The sequence below is a fragment of the Paramormyrops kingsleyae genome, chromosome 22 (assembly GCF_048594095.1).
Source record: "Paramormyrops kingsleyae isolate MSU_618 chromosome 22, PKINGS_0.4, whole genome shotgun sequence".
Taxonomy (NCBI): domain Eukaryota; kingdom Metazoa; phylum Chordata; class Actinopteri; order Osteoglossiformes; family Mormyridae; genus Paramormyrops; species Paramormyrops kingsleyae.
Window position 1 is genome coordinate 5,338,672 of NC_132818.1, and position 18,644 is coordinate 5,357,315.

The 18,644-nt window shown below is 44.1% G+C and overlaps 3 protein-coding genes and 2 long non-coding RNA genes across 8 annotated transcripts; 2 read left to right on the forward strand and 3 right to left on the reverse strand.

Moving 5' to 3' along the window:
* Positions 1-25: 25 nt before the first annotated feature.
* On the forward strand, positions 26-3,940 carry LOC111835976 (cathepsin D-like). Its single transcript, XM_023796828.2, has 9 exons — positions 26-159; positions 597-750; positions 905-1,028; positions 1,412-1,530; positions 2,049-2,248; positions 2,482-2,604; positions 2,772-2,916; positions 3,052-3,150; positions 3,282-3,940. The coding sequence occupies exons 1-9, from the start codon at positions 86-88 to the stop codon at positions 3,450-3,452; spliced, it is 1,209 nt and encodes a 402-aa protein (XP_023652596.1). The 5' UTR covers positions 26-85; the 3' UTR covers positions 3,453-3,940.
* mief1 (mitochondrial elongation factor 1) lies at positions 3,937-9,424 on the reverse strand. The gene is made up of 4 exons (XM_072704932.1): positions 9,278-9,424; positions 9,010-9,190; positions 7,243-7,502; positions 3,937-7,018 (listed from the first exon to the last, which is right to left on the reverse strand). The coding sequence occupies exons 1-4, from the start codon at positions 9,422-9,424 to the stop codon at positions 6,203-6,205; spliced, it is 1,404 nt and encodes a 467-aa protein (XP_072561033.1). The 3' UTR covers positions 3,937-6,202.
* A 530-nt stretch (positions 9,425-9,954) lies between these two features.
* Positions 9,955-11,492, reverse strand: LOC140581629 (mitochondrial ribosome and complex I assembly factor AltMIEF1-like). The gene is made up of 3 exons (XM_072704935.1): positions 11,371-11,492; positions 10,841-10,963; positions 9,955-10,205 (listed from the first exon to the last, which is right to left on the reverse strand). The coding sequence occupies exon 3, from the start codon at positions 10,165-10,167 to the stop codon at positions 9,955-9,957; it is 213 nt and encodes a 70-aa protein (XP_072561036.1). The 5' UTR covers positions 10,168-10,205; positions 10,841-10,963; positions 11,371-11,492.
* A 129-nt stretch (positions 11,493-11,621) lies between these two features.
* On the forward strand, positions 11,622-15,648 carry LOC111835984 (uncharacterized). Of its 3 annotated transcripts, none has more exons than XR_011984734.1 (4): positions 11,622-12,047; positions 13,801-13,996; positions 14,176-14,335; positions 15,286-15,648. It is a non-coding gene; the product is annotated as an uncharacterized lncRNA (long non-coding RNA). The 3 variants fall into 3 exon arrangements; XR_011984735.1 differs by lacking the exon at positions 11,622-12,047 and adding an exon at positions 13,677-13,691; XR_011984733.1 differs by lacking the exon at positions 11,622-12,047 and having other exon boundaries at positions 13,704-13,996.
* Positions 15,649-16,370: 722 nt separating this feature from the next.
* On the reverse strand, positions 16,371-18,629 carry LOC140581630 (uncharacterized). Of its 2 annotated transcripts, XR_011984732.1 has the most exons (3): positions 18,333-18,542; positions 17,710-18,039; positions 16,371-17,191 (listed from the first exon to the last, which is right to left on the reverse strand). It is a non-coding gene; the product is annotated as an uncharacterized lncRNA (long non-coding RNA). The 2 variants fall into 2 exon arrangements; XR_011984731.1 differs by having other exon boundaries at positions 17,710-18,629.
* Between the last annotated feature and the right edge of the window lie 15 nt (positions 18,630-18,644).

Here is an 18,644-nt window from a genome sequence, read left to right on the forward strand (position 1 = left end):
GGGGGACGACATTAAGGGGCTTGTTAACAGGGCTGAGGAGTGAAAGGTGCGCGCCTAGCAGCCGAGGCACCGCGACGTCCCGAAGATGACAAGGAACCGGTTTCACTTTCTTGCATTCCTCACATTAATGTTTGTCCATCAGAGCGATGCTCTCATCAGGTACCGTACCAGACGAATACATTGATAAACTTTTATTTTTATTAAATATAAAAGTATTTACAATCTCTATAATTTAATTTATGTAGGTTGCATGTTGTACAGTGTGGTTTATAATAAGTAAAATAATTATTTTGTACATTTAATAATATTTGGTGGATTCATATCGGTGTTAACTCTTCTAAGTAAGAAGCGCATGGTTTGCATTATGCATGATGCCAAGTCCGAATAGACATCCGCATCCGTAGCCTTGTGTGACAATAATTAACAGTATAATAATTTGCCTGTTAAAGACGCGATCACTACGCGGATTGGACGTGTTTGTGTTGAGAAACGGAATAAAAGCGGTAACTGAGACATTCACACACATATGTAGCCTATATGAGTATAAAGCAGCGGTCTCCGTGATGATCGTGTGTTAACGGCCAGTCGTCCGGCAGGGTTCCTCTGCACAGGATGCGCTCGCTGCGCCGCCGGCTCTGCGACAGCGGCATGACGCTGGAGCAGCTGCGCTCCCGGGCGGAGGAGCGCGCAGGGCACCGCGTCGCGGCCGACCAGCAAGTGCCTGTAGAGCGACTCACCAACTTCATGGACGTGAGTCCGGGCCGTGTCGGATCCTCATAGTCTGTTATGCATTTACTAAATGAATATACTGGCAAGTCGGGAAAGCGTTGGAGTCCTGCTGCGCTAACCCAAGGAGCTCTTACTCTCCAGAATGAGTTTACCTCCGGCCCTCCTCTCTCATCAGGCTCAATATTTTGGGGTGATCAGTATCGGCTCTCCGCAGCAGAACTTCTCTGTGCTGTTTGACACCGGATCCTCCAATCTGTGGGTTCCCTCCGCCAGTTGCTCCTTCTGGGACTTCGCCTGCTGTAAGTCAGCGCCTCCTATAGAGTCTTTACTTTTGCTCCTATACTGTCAGCTTCACTCTGTTTGACATTTGATTTTACATCTGATTAGTGCGCTGAATTACTTTAGGTGAAGCATCTTGCGCAAATGAGCAGGAATTGTAGCTATGAATCCATATCTTCCCTGATAACTATTGCCCTAAGAAAACACTTCATTTTTTAAGGAGAAATTCAATATTTGATAACACCCTTTGCAGGGTCCAATTGCCCTCAGAGCAATCATATCATTAGGACGACAAGCCACAAAAAGGCACCTCCTTTGAATAATGTCTACATGGTGTTGATTATCGTCACTGGTGGCGTGTAGCCTCTCGACATGCACAGAATCGAGCCTCCTGCTCTCATAGGGCTCCATCAACGATACGATTCCAAGAAGTCTAGCACCTACGTGAAGAACGGAACCAAATTCGCTATCCAGTATGGCAGCGGCAGCCTGTCCGGGTTTCTCAGCCAGGATCTGGTCTCGGTGCGTGAGTCATCTGGGTTCTTATAAAAAGCTTGTTCTCTGTGGGTTTGGTGGTTTGATGGACTGACCTGTCTGTCTGTGATCGTGCCTTTCCTCAGGTGGTCGGTTTGCTGGTTGGTTGGACTGACCTGTCTGTCTGTGATCGTGCCTTTCCTCAGGTGGTCGGTTTGCTGGTTTGTGTGACTGACCTGTCTGTCTGTGATCGTGCCTTTCCTCAGGTTGTCGGTTTGCTGGTTGGTTGGACTGACCTGTCTGTCTGTGATCGTGCCTTTCCTCAGGTGGTCGGTTTGCTGGTTTGTGTGACTGACCTGTCTGTCTGTGATCGTGCCTTTCCTCAGTTGGTCGGTTTGCTGGTTTGTTGGACTGACCTGTCTGTCTGTGATTGTGCCTTTCCTCAGTTGGTTGGTTTGCTGGTTGGTTGGACTGACCTGTCTATCTGTGATCGTGCCTTTCCTCAGGTGGTCTGTTTGCTGGTTGGTTGGACTGACCTGTCTGTCTGTGACTTTGCCTTTCCTCAGGTGGCCGGTTTGGTCATTCCCAGACAGCAGTTTGGGGAGGCGGTTAACCAGCCAGGCATTGTGTTTGCCCTGGCACACTTCGATGGCGTGCTAGGCATGGGCTACCCTTCCATCTCCGTCGCTCAGGTCACTCCGGTCTTTGATTTGGCCATAGCGGCCAAACTACTGCCCCAAAACGTCTTCTCCTTCTACCTCAACAGGTGTGTAGGTGCAGACCCTCCCCTGCAGGTTTGGGGAGATGGGAATGATCCTTAACCTGATGCCATTGTGCTGTCGGCTTTGCTTGGCACATTTTAACAGACGTATTCTTATTGTCTCATTATACCATTAATTACCTCATTACTGTTCGCAGTACCGTGAAGGAAGCAGACTTTTATATGGTGCATTGTTTATATAAATGTTCGCCTCCCCAACACGCTGATGTCTTTCCCAGAGACCCTGCTGCACCTGTGGGCGGCGAGTTAATGCTTGGCGGCATTGACAAGCAGTACCACCAGGGGGAGCTGCACTACCTGAACGTGACCCGCAAAGCCTACTGGCAGATCAAAATGGACAGGTGAGATTCAAGCTTGGCTTCCCGCTTAGACAGGGCTAGGGGGGGTGGGTTCGAGTTCTTCAGAAACAGGCCAACGGCACTGAAAGGGCCAGTGCCACCTCGTCCCTCACAATTTCACACCTCTCACCGCTTCCTCAGACGGCTTCTCCAATTCATTTCCCCCGCAGCGTCCTTGTGGGCAACCAGCTGACATTGTGCAAGGGTGGCTGTCAGGCGATCGTCGACACGGGCACGTCCCTCATCACCGGCCCCGCCCAGGAAGTGCAGGCCCTGCAGAAGGCCATCGGGGCCTTTCCTCTGCTGATGGGCGAGGTAATGATCAGATGCTGCACAGCCTGCAGTGCTGCTCTTTAGCAGTGATCAGCCATCACAGTGCTGCTCTTTAGCAGTGATCAGCCGTTGCACAGTTATAGCTTTACAGTGCATGAATCTCTCTCTCTTTTTCAGTATTTCATTAATTGCAAGATGATCCCATCGCTTCCAGTTATTTCCTTTGCTCTGGGGGGGAAGCAGTTCAATCTGACGGGAGAGGATTACATCATGAAGGTACCAGTTTTCCCCCCGTCGCTGGCTTGGGTCAGGTCCGTACGTGGTGTGCAATATACTGACCCCCGCTGCATGGGAGTAAATCTGATGTACTTATGTCACCACACACCCCCCCCCCCCCTCCCATGCAGGAGTCCCAAATGGGCCAGAAAATCTGTCTGTCCGGATTCATGGCGCTGGATGTGCCCCCCCCAGCCGGGCCCCTCTGGATCTTGGGAGACGTCTTCATCGGTCGGTACTACAGCGTGTTCGACAGGGACGCCGACCGAGTGGGCTTCGCTCCGGCGAAGCCGGGACGCTAAGGGGGGACTGTGTGGGGCAGAACAAGAAGCAAGGAAGGAGCGACCAAAATGCACAAACATTCAGGCCTCATTTCTTAGCACAGAGCAAAACTACTATGAACTTAACATGGTTTTAACACCTTGCATTGTCACGGCAAGATGCAACACTGCATATGGTGAGACCAATTAACATCCTTTATTTCAGGAAATGTGTTTATTTTAGCTATAGCAAGGGTGGATTTTGCTGAAATACCCAATGCGGGGGACCCTGCTTTTAGTGATGCTGCTGAAGTGCAGTTTTACCAAGATGATTCTTGCCTAGATTTATACAAGCAAACACTTTAGTCTAACAGGAGCGACAGTGTGCAGTGACTCAGTTGGTCTAAGACCGCAGTGCCTGTTTCAGGTTGAAGCCGCTTTCAACATGTAAATGAAATGTTTCACAAAATGATGAAATGTTGTTTCATAATCTGTTAGAACGGCAGACAAATAAAGACGACAGACACCGACTTGATCTCCTTTAATAAATCACAGAAAAACAGAACACAATCCATGGCTCTTTTGAAACATGTACTTCCTGTACACGGCGGCCCGATGTGGACAGGAACCTATAACCATGGAAACTAAGTCTGCAGGCCCAGAGCAGGCCGAGGTTACGAAGAACCATGCTTCCCTGTGTTTGTGTTTCACACAATCACTCCTGTCTGCCGTAGGGGTCCCATGACAGGCACGTCTGAGATTGTCACAGCTCAGGGCTCTCATTTGACCGGGGCAGGTGACTTTCTGCGTCAATCGACAGAAAACGCAAAACAAAGAACAGTTAGGGTCCGCTCTCAAAAGACCATTCATGGAACAAAACAGACTGTTGTATAGTTACCAAAAACCAGATGAAGAAACACAGTTATTGTTTAACCATACTGCAAGCATCTGTGGGCTGACCAGGTTTTTGGCAAAAAATATATACATATTATTTAAAACTACAGCATAAGAGCACCTTTATTTTCAGGTTAGAGGACAAAAACAAGGCTAAGATTTAAGGGCTGGTGCAAGTCTGGCATGTGACCCTTATCTCTGCTCTGGGGCTTCCTGGAAGCTAGTAGGATGTGACCATTTAACCAAAACACACGTCTCATGCAGTCATCAAAACTACCAGAGTCCTAGCTGGACAAACAGAAGCCACCGCCCTCTACAGATCGGCAACCCAAAGAGCTGTTCTGACCGACATTAACGAATTGGGGCTTCAGTAAGAGGCTTCAGATAAAAGGCATGCAGAGGGTCACGTGACCTAGAGGGGCCTGAGCTCTGCCACAAACACATCAGAATGAGTCAAAAGCAGAAAGTCTGCATAGGACACAAGTTCTCAACATGTCCACGTTTGTGCAAATTTCCCCGTGACGCAGTTCCACATGGTAGCGTTAGTGACATACTGGCTACATCCATACAATAAATAGAAAAATAGTAGAGTCTACAGATATATTGTACACTTCTTTATTAAATTTCATCACTTGCCAGAAAAGTCACCATAAAAAGTAAATAAAAAGCTCTCATACTGCTTTAGTGAAAGGATGAGACACAGTGGTCAACAGAGGTTCAGAAAACAAGAGGCCAGCGTGCAAAGAGGAAGATGATGAAGGTCTTACAGCCAGCACAGCGGGCCGGGCCGAATCTCCGTTAATCAAGTGCAGAATCTCACCGCTGACCACAAACATCCTCCGTCTCCTTATCTCCCTTCATTAGAGTCATGCACGCGCACACACACACACACGCACTCACACACACACACACACACACACACACACACACAAACACACATACAAACACCTTGTTTCTTCCTGAAACACCCACCCCACCAAAGAGATGATTCTCACTCAAATCTCCATGGTCTATTTGGTTTTAAAATAAATTCTGATTCTGTTCAAACAAAAAAAGAAAAGAAAAAAAACACACCGTAGCCAGCCTCAGGTAAAACGATCGTCCCTCTACTCACACCTCTACTCACACCTCTACTCACACCTCTACTCACACCTCTATCAGCTTTGCGGTTTCTTTTGTCCAGTTGTCAAGCTTCATCAGCAACGCGTTGTCAAGATATACGGGAACGTGACACCCAGCGAGACTCAAACAGCAGAGGGAAACACTGTTATCGGCACATACTGAAAACAAACACAGCCACTGTTTTGCAACACGGGTCGGTGATCGTGTGGAAACCTAGGAAATCGAAGACGCAAACTCGCAGGGCAGAGACACGCCCAGACATGTCATTTCTGTGCATGTCTGACCTGGCTCTGCAAGGGGGCCCAGGTGACGGATTGTGGATACATGGCTTTACTCTCCTGACCTCCCCTCTGCAATGGGGGCCTTCAGAACACGACGCCCTGAGTCTTAAAGTCCTGCTAGTTCACGAGTGAAACATCATCCTATCTCCTTGTTGCAGGAGGAGGATGGAGAAAAGGATCCTAGGCATAAAGGAGGAAAATCCAAACAGAATAAAGTGAAAATCATTCATATTTTTGATTTTATTGGTTGGGTGTGTAATCCCAGCGGAGCAGCCAATCACACGACTCGGCAGAGGGGCTGAGAGAGGATCTTCATCTTGCCAACGGAAGACTAACAAAAGAGTCAAGGGACTGAGAGCAAAGGAAACCGAAGAGTGAGACGCATTACCACACGGCGCTGTTGGGTCAGGGTGTGAGGCCACAGGGAGGTGGCCGTCACAAGGCCGTACGCAGGAAACGGCAGTCGGCTTGTTGCTGGCTCACGGCGGCCCCATCTTAAGTGGTCCTCAGCAGGGCCTCGGGGCTGGACAAAGCGCAGTAGAGCGTGTAGCCCAACTCGTCCACCTCCTCAGGAGTCAGCTCGCAGAAGAGGTTGACCTTGGGATTGAGGGCACAGGGTAGCCTCCCAGCCTCTAGGTGTCCCACTAATGCGCGCAGCAGCTCCAGGAAGCGGTCGGCCAGCGCATCCTGAGTCCAGTCGCCGTCAGCCTCGCTGAGCAGCAGTAGCGCGTTGGTCAGCTGGCTAGACGAGAGGCGGCACAGGGCCGGGTTCAGCCGGCACACGGCCTTGGCCACCTTGAGGCACAGGCAGCGGCAGCCGGCATCCTCCTGGTCGAGGGCACGCAGCTTGGCCGTCTCCGCCGCCCGGAAGCTCTGCCGCCACAGGTTCTCGTGGCGCTCGACCCAGCGGTGCGGCTTGGCGATGAGCGAGACGCCGTCCTCCATGGCCAGCAAGGGCAGGAAGTCCACATAGAGCCGACGGTCGGTCTCGTACTGCACCTCGAGGCTCAGCGTCTCCGTGGGCACCACCGGCCGGATGACGTAGTCCAGCACGCTGCCGATGGCCGGCCAGTTGATGGAGCCTGCCACCAGCTTCTCGAACGTCTCCAGCACGGCCTTAGGGGACAGGTAGCCCCCGACGACACAGCGGTCCCAATAGCTGCTACCCCGGGGGAAGTACTCCAGGTTCTCCCGGCGGACCAGCCAGAAGCCAGGCACATTCATGATGGTATCTTCCCCCGGGACCGGAGACCACAGGTTCTTCTCAAGGACCAAGGGGACCATCAGCTGTGCATGGTCAGCGGTCACCACCTGAAGCACAAGGGTGTCATTCATGTGGGATCTTAAAACGAGCAAGGCTACAGAGAGAGACAAGCAAACCCCCCCTGGCATCCCCCCGCCGGGTGCCCGACCCCCCCCGGCATCCCCCCGCCGGGTGCCCGACCCCCCCTGGCATCCCCCCGCCGGGTGCCCGACCCCCCCTGGCATCCCCCCGCCGGGTGCCCGACCCCCCCCGGCATCCCCCCGCGAAGCACCTGCAGGTCGTCGTACAGGCTGCCGCTGAGGTACATCTCCCGCAGTGGCATGTCGGGCAGCTTGGCACGCAGGAAGGCACGCAGCTCGGCGCAGATGTCCAGTGCAGCTCTGCGCGCGGTGGCCTGCTCCTCGCTGGGGATGGCCACGTGCCGCCTGTAGAAAGACCACAGCTGCTCCTGCAGCGAGAGCCGCATGCGGGCGTGCCGCAGCGCCGCCTGCCCGGGGGCGGAGCCTCCCGCCGGCCGCCGCCGCCTGTAGTCTGGAGAGGAAGAAGAGCGAGTAAATGTAAATGTTAGTGACAGCACCTCCTAGAGGCCACAACAGAATCAACACCACGGAATTAGGACTTGCTAAACATGTATCAAAATGCCCATATTTGCATGCTAGAGCTTTTAGCTTCATCTATGGGCGTTTTTCCACCGCACCAGGTACCGTACTTTCGGTACTTCCATAAAGTGCCGAAAGTTTGGTACTTCTTTCATGTCGGTTTTCCACTGGCGTAAAAAATGGTACCGGCGCCAAATGACATCATCAGTGACCGCCCCTGACTGACAGCCCAAAATTAAAACTAATAGTTGAGGCTGGAAAATGCGGTTTATTGTTATGTCAGCTTCTATCACAGTATAATAGATTCAGTAAAATCCAAATCATGCTGCCATCAATTACGTTTACGTAGATACACTTACTTTGGCTAAGCCGATCAAAGCAGTAAGAATGAGCTTACTGCCAATTCAGTCTTTTGAAAGCAAACAAATTATTTAATTATGTTTTTTGATTTTCAAGCGGCATTGTTCGGTGTTTCGCGTGTGCCCCATTTCTTCCAAGCGGCTTGGTATTAACAGTGTTCCGGGCAATTAAGTTTCCCTATATTTCTCTTGTCTATCAGGAAATAATGTTTCCCCTAATATTAAAGCAAAGAGGTAGCCTATGTGAAATGTCTGAAAATCACTCAGGTACATTATTACATATGAATACAGTAGATCGTCACGCATAATATAGTCTTATAAGCAATACTATACCGTTTTCATCAAGAAATACCTCTATCCAGCGAATTAAGTAATGTCATTTATTATCTGTAAAAACAAAAAACATACAAAAGGCATGTGATGTTTTAAAATTAATATATGGCTTGTTTACCTCGTAAAAAGACATGAAAACAACAGCGAAACCGTGTACAAATCTGTGCGCGACAGGGGAAACTGAACTGAACTGCTCGGAATGGCAAAAACTTTTTTATTTCGAGTCGTGCCATCCAAATCCCACTGGATCTGTTCATCCGACCATATGGCGATTAAAGCCTGTGTTTCCTCGTTTGTCCCTCCTTCCATTTTACTTTTTTATATTTTTGTTTCTACTGCTTTTTATTTTGTTTCTCGCTGTGTATTTCAAAAGATGGCGGTTGTATTTTGTGTTTCAGCGGCAGGCTATTTGCATAACCAATCGACAGCAAATACGTTTGCAAGTCCCACCCCAAAGTACCGAAGTACCAAAGAAGTACCCCAACTGGTTTGGTACTTTTGGTACTCGAGATTTCGGTACTGGTACTCGACCGGAAGTCAATGGAAAAGCGAAAGTACCGAAAGTACCGTACTTTGTGCGGTGGAAAAGCGCCCTTAGAAGATTTCAGCGTCTTCACCATTTACTGTAGTTTATGGACACTTTCACCAACAGGGACAAAAGCAACTTATACTCAGCATTATGAACCTCAGACAGGAGAGGAAGGCACACCAACACCGTACCGCGGAAAGGCTGTCGGATTAGCTTACCTGGTTCAAAGGTGCTCGAGGATGTGGGCAGGGTCTGCAGCGACCGACTGACCGTCGACTTCATGTCGGAGTTCAGTAACCGCGGTGACGACCCCAACCAGCTTGGCTCCTCCCAGCTCCTCTTACCTGATTGGTCCATCTTGGTTGGGCTGGTGGGAGCACTTATAGCTCGGTCGTACATCTATTTGAGGGGGGACAAATGAAAATAAGAAACATCCAACCTCCATGACGATTGCGCTGCCCTGCCTCGCGAGCCACTCCGACTCACCCTTTTGACGGCCAGCGTGGCGATGCCCAGCATAGCTGCCCCCCCGACTCCCAGCACCAGCTTGGCGTTGGACAGCACAAAGTCGATGGCGCCGCCAATCCCATTGTCGTCTTTTTTCCCCTTCTGATCGCCACCGACCCCAGCCATTCTGTCTGCTAGATGAGGTGGTTGGAGAGACCATTAATTCACACTGCAAATGATTAGTATTACTGTCGCAAAAGTGCAGATTATCATCTAAGTTTAGCGTTTCAATTGTGTGAACCACAAAATCAGCAAATACACAGAGCTGAAGCCCCTGTGCACCACCTTCACTTTTCCTGGGATGCTAGTGGTTCATTGCGATTTGGTTTCAGCATGAGAAGCATGGACCCATTAAATAAAAGCAAACTTCTGAGCAAAGCCTAAGCTTAGAGTCAGGGGACAAGGTCAGTGTCCTTGGAGGAATATAGGTTAAGGGTCTTGCTCAAGGGCCCAAAACAGATCTGATTATTCTGCCAACCAACAGATCTGAGCCTATAACATTCCGGTCACAGCCCCCACCTTCACTAACCCACTAAGCTATACACTGTCCTCCCCCTAGCTTCTCTAACCCATTGAGCTACACACACCTGTTGCTAGTCCAACACTGGATGTCTGGAACAGCCCGGTCTAGGAGGTGTGTGGTTCTCCCAATGACACTAGACCAGGCCTCCCAGGCGACTGCTGAGGAAGAACTGGCCCCTCTTCAGTGCCTCCTCTCTGTCCTGCGGCGTGGACAGGGCCTGGCAGCGGCGGAACTCGCGGGACACGGCACGCTGGTAGTAGTTGCGGTCCGTGTACTGAAGGTGGCGTCCCGCCCGGAGCAGCGCTCTGTACAGCTCCAACACCGCAGTTCGCGACCAGCCGCCCATCAGGCACCATGCGCAGAGGGACACTCAGTCAGCTGTAACTGTGCAGAAAGACAGGGATCACGAGTCCAATATATGGATACACTCCAGTAAACCATGCACATGAAGAAGACACAAGAGCTGGTAATAACACACGTCAATTTAACACATACTTGATAGATGAAAGCTACAATTTAACTAACCTATAACCTACTTCATAAATACGTAGGTGAATATTTTTCAATTTCGTTAGACGTCTTAGACAAGATGGTTACAGACACTCAGCAGATACTACACGTGATGCCCTCCGCTTAACTACAAAGCAAAAATCTTAAGCATACCAAAAAGTAAGAAGGCAAGACATATTTTATTTACAACTAATGTAAGCGCTTCAACATTAATACGGAGAAACAGTAAAATCATAATACCAGCCAGATTCGGAGCAAGGGTTTTTATATGTTAACTGACGGCGACTGATACTACAGTAAGCCTTCAACCAAATTAAAAAAAAATTATGTTGCACTTAAAAACCAAAAAAGGGTATCCCACGAACCAGCACTTTAAATTAAAAAGAACGGAAATGTGAAATAGCTTGTTCATTGACCTTAAGTAAAATCACACAACTGTATAAACAAACACACAGAGACAAGAGAAATAAAAACACCACATGTATCTCCGGCAAGATTCACCAACTCACCTTTTGACTTAAAACAGAGTGAGAAAGGCTGTTTTAATCAAACAAAACAGCTTTCCCTAGTTTCATCGGTCAAGAGACTCGTACCGGAACACGATGGCTACCTAATGACCCCCCAATGAAATACTTCCGGGGTGCCGGGAATGGGGGGAAAAAAGATTATTTTAAATACCGTATTTCATTATATAGAGTTGAACACAGACACAAATGTTAAACTAACGGGATCGTATATTTCTATAAAAATGGCGACTGATCCTTTTTGGTAGAACCTCTATTATGAAACAAATAACTTTGAAATAACTCATTACCAGGGGTCAGCCTCATGGCGAATTATGATGGACATTTCGATCAAAATGCAATTTTTACACGGGCATGCTATTTAAAAACGTAACCTCAATCAAAACATTTGTCCGGGTACGGACCTGTTGACGATTGCTGCTCATTACTATTATTTTATTTTCATTTAAAACATATCGTCTCCCTTCTCTTTTAAAAAAGACATTATAATATTGTAAAATGCGTTATCTTCTTACCTCCTCAATTTTTAGGCAAATGACGCATAAAAAGTTCACTGCTTGTTTTAGATTGTCTATACCTGACGACTTCTAAGATTAATCTTTGTATTAATTGTGGTGTATCCCACTTTAAATAACTTTCCCAGATAGCATGGATAGTCGGGCCGATTCTGGCTGAGTGTCGGCACTGTCGGCTTACTGTCGATGCGGTAGGAGATGACGGTAGAGACAGTGCCGAGCCCGGCAGCCGATTCTGGCTCACACACGGCTTTGTTCATTTGGTCCAGCGGTGGCTGAGCACAGTTCCGCCGATCCTTTTTTATTTCATGGCAGTATGATATGATGCTGGGACAGTGCCGAGCCCGGCCGCCGATTCTGGCTGACCCACGACTCTGTTCATGTGGGCTGTCGTCGGCTGAGCGCCGTTCTCTGCCTGCTTCTGTTGTCGGTTTTAGGCGCTCAACGAATCTAGTTTTGCTACATTTGCTCTTTTCTGAACGTTTGACAATCAGTTTTATACATGCCTCGGCATCTGCCTAGGTGAAATATGTATCAGACTTCCCATTCTTTATAGGTTCTTTTAAATCCAGCGCCTTTGTGCTTCCCGTTAATACCATTGCGATTTTTTTCTTGGCCTAACTCCCCTGAATATTTTTTACAAGGGGGGAAAAAGAATGACAGTTCTTGACTCACAGGTAGACGGTTTTCTCTAATTTAATTGTACTGTTTATCGCTGTAAAAATATTGCAATAACTATTTTCTCTACATTTTACACATTGTCAAATTGTCTTCATATATGCTTCATTTTCTTTTCTTTGAGGAACATATAAACTAAATATTCATATATTTAAATATATATTCAAACTACAATGTAAAAACACTGGGGCAAAGTACTAATAAAAGGTAAACAATAAATTTAAAAATTATATATAGATTTAAATATATCTGTTGCCGGTTTGCTGTTTTAGCGCCGTTTTCCCGGTGCGCTTACCCTTGAATCAAATGGAGCAGGGACTTTGGTCATAAGCTGAATTTTCCAGTGTCCTGATTGACTGTAAAGTCCGCCAAGACGTCATGAAACAATGGTTTGCGCTCATTTTGTAGTAGTCGCATGACGGGAGCGGTAAGTATTTTATTTCAAAATGTTAATATGAGTTTATCATACGATATAACTTTAATAATTGCTGTGGCCCACGTACCTGAGGCGAGCATAATTACAACGACCGGCGAGTACAAAAAAATGTGGGGAAAAATGCATGTACCATTACAACTAACTGTGATTTATCTGGGCTAATACATTGCTCAAGCGCCACCCTGTATATATTTAGGGCTCCAACAGTATGAAAAAAATCACGATATGATAACCGTATATCCAAACATCAGTTTTCGATGTATCACGGATTTGTCACCGTAATAGTATGAGAAACGTAATATGTAATATTATAAGGACTAGTTTGGGAACCCTGTTGTCAAGATAAAATTATTCTACCGGCCGAGAAACGTTAGAAAAGCTGCAAATAAACATTAGGGTATTGTTTCTGTTGTGGTAACTTTTCGCCACCAATATGGGATATGTGGATTAAGATTAATATATGCAATAAAAATTATTAAGGCTGAAGTGTAGCTCGATCTTAGAACAGGTACCCCCCCACTTCTCGTCTATTCGCGTTAACCGTGGCCTAAAATTACAATAAAAAATTATATCTGCGTTTTAATGTCAAATGTAGCGGCCGCTGTTTTTTAAGGTTGTCATAGTTAGCGTTAGCATTTTTCCCATTGGAATGAATTAGCGGTCCCCATAAGGATATGTTTACCCTACGTGTGTGTGTGTGTGTGTGTGCGTGCGTGCATGTTATTTTCAACATGCATACACACAACCAGCTAAATAGTCAATTACTCAAATACTACTTTCCTTTGCCCCATTTATACATGCACAATATACATACTGATTGTTCATTCATTTCTTGTGTTTCCAATGTGGATTTCATGTGTCGGTAAATATTTCATTTGTTAGCACCCTGTTGACTCTCTTACCGGTTGCTGTCTGTATCTTTGCAAAGAATTCAGATACATGAGAATACCTTCAAAACTTGGTCAGGACATTTAATGTTACTTTCTTTATAAAGTGAAGAGTAGCTGAGTTTACAGAAACGAACGTTATTCACACGGCGCACACGTTACATGGTTGTTCGTAAACAATCAAAACAGTAAATACACAGTAAAAGAACGTTTATATTTTGTTCGTGAACGTTCGCTTCTCCCTGGGTAGGGTTTATGATTGACTAAATATCACATCACAGGGTGTACATTAGCAGCCTGACACTGGCAAATATCACCTGGTATGGCTACTGACTACTGGAAAAATAATTGTCATTGTCAACATCTGATAAAATCTTGCTATCGATCAAACTTACTCTAACATTGCAAATGCCTCTCTATGTGTTTCAGCACTAATTCGGGAAGTCCTAACAAAGCAAGAAATGATTCTTGAGCAACAGACATTTATTTTGCGTCTTCTTCAAGCACGGCAAAACACCCAGGATTGTCAAATTGAAGAAGGGCGTCTGCTGGTGCGTGATAAACAAGCACTAGGCTACAAAATGTAGAAGTACAACTTGATAATGGAGAATTCAAAGAGAAATTGGTAAGTTTTTATATATCTTAAGCGGGGAATACCACTTTCTGTGGTCACTATTTTAAAGTTTAACAGCCACTTTTGGACTTTATGAATAACTTTTTTTAAATATGCAAAGTGAACGTGTCCTGTTCCATCAGCCGTAAAGTTTGGTAATTTGTGACTAAATTTTTTTGTGTTTCTCGTAGATGAACCACTTAAGTCTTATTGGAGGGTGTGACATAAAGGATGCAGTCTGGCGGCTAATGGGGAGAACAATTTCCAATAGCCTTGCTAGAAACATGAATTGGAAGGGGCTGAACGGGAAGACATCATTTGCAACACTGCGATTGAAGGATGTGATGATTGGTAAATATTTATGCAAACATATCATATGGGTCATTAGCTGGACAAGGTGGTCGTTGAGAAGGATAAAATGTATGGAACACCAGAATATTCAAATAAACAAATAAATATGCAAAGAAATATTTCAATAATTAAATGTGTCATTTTATTGAACAATAATTCAATAAATGGAATTACATTTCATAATATAATGCAAAAGTGATTACTTACATAATTAAAATTATATTTCACAATAAAGTTAGACTTTTCACAATGATGTATTTCTGAATGACGTTTTTCCAAACCAGCTTTTTATTTCATAGTGCTTCTTTTCAGAATAATGGTGCACTCTGTCAATCACTTTGAGGGGGGCGGGACTGAGCTTGTGATTTGCTAATCCTTTGCGATCCATTATTCAGCCTAGCAGATATAGAAAATACTTTGAAAAGCTTTGGACGATGTAATTATTTTATTTATTGAGATATTTACAGTATGTATGTATTTATATACACATATAAATTTATTTATTTCATTTTGAGTATTATGGTGTTCCATAAAACATGACTTAACATCGCTAATAACTTAACATCTATAATACGCTCAGTGACAAAAAAAAGTTAAGCACCCAGAAGTAATTAATGGCTTGATTTGAATGTATGATATAATCATTGCAATACAGTCACATGACCTTTCAGCATGTGCAGATTTATTTCCACCACTTCAACTGGGTGCTTAACTGTTTTGTCACCAAGTATAAAAATCATTAAATAAATAAGAGCTTAATACTAGGTCAATTTTTGAATATGTTGAAAAACTAAATTTACATATTTTCGTGACTGGTGTTGCTGCATAGAAAAGATACATCTTAAAACCTATGTCTATTTATGGATTATTTTTAAACTGGCATGAATTTGTTTTAAAATCTCAATATTGTATGAATTTTGAGACATATCTGTTACTGTCTGGCATTTTAGCTGCAGTTCGAAAAAATCCACTGATGTCCAAAGCGACAGATCATGATGTGGAATCTGTCATGAAAAGATGGCTCCAGCTTGCTTTAGATCGAGAGGGAGGCAGAAAACGGCGGCAAAAAACTCATAAGATTTCTCTCTTGTTCACTCAACCACCCACCCTCTTTCGCTCACCAGTATGTGTCAGATGTGTGTCAGTATACTGTGCCTACACAAATATTCACACACTAGTCCTTCATTTTTTCTCTAATATTCATTAAAATTTTGGATAAACAAATGCAAATTTTTCAATTTTGTGAAACATTTTTCATACCATGTGCTATGCTGTTCTGAATTGTTTTCTGAATTTGCCTGATGTTTCAAAAATAAAACCATTTGGAAACGTATTGTTTTGTTTTTTCTTCACTGTAATGCTAAGTGTATTTCTATGTAATTTGAAGTACTGCAATTTGTAGTTTGATCATTAATTCAGTCAGCTCTGAGTTCTAGCAATTAAATAGCTGTACCTTTACATAATATGTGGGTCGGACCTGGGCCAAGCTACTTTACAATATGATATCTTACACAAAGCCAGATCTGTACTGTACCTTTAAGAAAAAGTCATTTTGTAGTGTCTGGGTATGTGGGCCAGACCTGGGCCGTACCTTAAAGAATAAGTAATTTTTTAGTGCCTGCGCCACACTTGGGCCAGACTCTCATTCTGATTGTTGTGCAGTATTTGGGCCAGCTTTTGAAAATAAGTCGGGATGCTGTACAAACGCCAATTCTGGGCCAAGGACCCAGGCGGATAGTGGAGCAGAAGAAACTACACTCTAAAAACTGCTGGGTTAAAAACAACCCAATTTGGGTTATTTTGGTAACCCAGCGCTGGGTAAAAAAGGGACTAACCCAACGCTGGGTTATTTTGACCCAACAAGTTGGGTTACACGTTTAACCCAGCATGCTGGGTTGTGATTTTTAACCCAACTATTAGTTAAAAATGACTACACTGCTGGGTTGAATGTAACCCAAAATGGGTCAGAAATTTAATCTAGTAACTTTGGTGATTAAAATTACTAAAATAAAAACAATTCTACAGCAATACATACTTCAGTAATGGAATTTTATTTATGACAAAACATGTTAAAAATGTGTCCATATGAATTTTAGACATTTTTCCCATCTCCACCTCAGCATTAAGACAATTTCTATTAAAATGTATCAAACTGTATCACAGAAACACTGTGACTGAAGTCAGTAACAATGCATCAGACTGAAGTCAGACAAATTAACTTTAGAAAAACACAATTTGAAATATGAAAACTTTTCATAACATTTACATCATGCATAAACATAAATATATCCTGAGATATACAGGAATCATCAGTAAGAATCAGTTGCAATGTAATTGTAGAGTAGAGGAAAAATAAAAGTATGTAGAAGTAATAATGAAAAAGCATCTAACTGACTGAAGTCAGAAAGATTAACTTTAAAATACAAATTTGTGCATAAACATTAACATATCCTGATATATATATAAATCATCAACTGAAAAAATATGTAGAAGTAATAATGAAACGGCATCAAACTGACTGAAAAAACAAACAAAAAAAAAACTTAAGAAAATACAAATTTAAGATTAGGAAAAAATAGGAAAACATTTTATAACTTTCCTATTAACAATTATGTGCAAACATCAATATATCCTGAGATATAAAGTGACTGAAGTCAAATTTACTTCCAAGAAAATATGTATTTAAAATATGAAAACATTTCAAACGTCCACTGCAGCAAGTAATGTACTTTGCTCAAATGCTGTGCCATTTATTATAGCAAAGGGTTGAAAGCAGTGGTTGTCTCCAAGCATGAGAACATAAGAAAATTCAATGGACTCTTCTGAACGAAGGTACTCAGCCATATTGGTCCCAATCTGAAAAAAGCAAAAATAAATAAAAAAGAAATGGTATAGATTCATTAGGAACTCAAAAATGTGTAAAAGTTAAATATCCTTAGAGCTACCTTCAGAACACCTAAAAAAACTTTAGGAGCATTAAAGACCATAACACACCAAGCTATCAGCATTAGTTAACCACTGACCATGGCCTTAGCACTATGCTTAGAAAATGTCCGTCGAACATGCTTAGTTTCAAGCCTCCTTTAGCCTGAGCTAAGCTCAGACATTCCCGCCTGCATCAAACCATTTACAGGATTAAAGAAATTACATGTTCGTAGTAAATTAACATCGTTTGCTGTCGAATGTACAACTAAGTCAAACGAACTGAACGAAGTGTACCTTACAAGCAGAGCGTGAAATTTATGTGGATGTGCTGACAAAATCAAATTAGTTAAGTAAACTCCGCTATATCAAAACCGTATCTAACACAGTAAATCATTAATAATAAACAAAGTAGATTTAACATATACAAAAGTAATATTTAAAAATTTTACGTTATCCTTTCCAAGCTCCTTCCGATGACGATGTCACGCGCGCTTTCCCGTCCACTGAGCAAGAGATCGGCCGTCGCTTAGTCGTTAGGTAATCTCAGTTCAACTGACCGAAAGCCTAAAATTTGCGTGTATATATATTATACAGTAAAGCAAATGTTTTATTTATTATGAACATTGTTAAATACACACTGAATAACTTACGTTTCAGACAGAATTTCACTGGCTTCCCTCTAAAGACGGCGCAAAACTCCGTCAACTCTCGCTGATGTCCCTGGATGTTGACGTGACGTGCATGCTCTCTTTCACGTCCGCGTTCCCAACCCAGCACTGCTGGGTTATAGATCAAGACCGATTTTCAACCCAAATTGGGTTAAATCAACCCAACTTTGTTACCCAGCAGTCTCAACCCAGCATTTGGGTTGAAAAAACAACCCAGCGTTTTTTAGAGTGTACAGTATGTGGCCCACATCAGAGCCAGCATAATTTTGCTATCTGGGATTTTTTATGCCACTAGATGTCATAAAAATATATTGTGTGCTTTCTCATGCACTTAACTAGTCCCAACCGACATAATCTGAAACAGAGTTTTTTATTGAAAAGAAAGCAGTACACAGAAAACCTACTTTCAGAGCCCTGCGCATAGTTGCTTCATTCAGGTTAGGTGGACCAATAAAACACTGATTCCATGAATTTCTTCGGTTGTAGATGTGTGTGACAGATGAGATCAGTAAGCAAAGCAAATCACCTGACTGTCCATTCCTATTTCCGCCATACCCCTCTCTCTTCTCACAGTGCACTCTTGCAAATGTTCTTGCATCTGTGTCCTTTGTTCAAAATGCATAATGCATTAACTCTTGATCTAATATAATCAAAGGTCTTTATACCTATCCTCTTGTACATAAAATGCGCAGAGGACAGGCAGCCAGTTGCAGGGG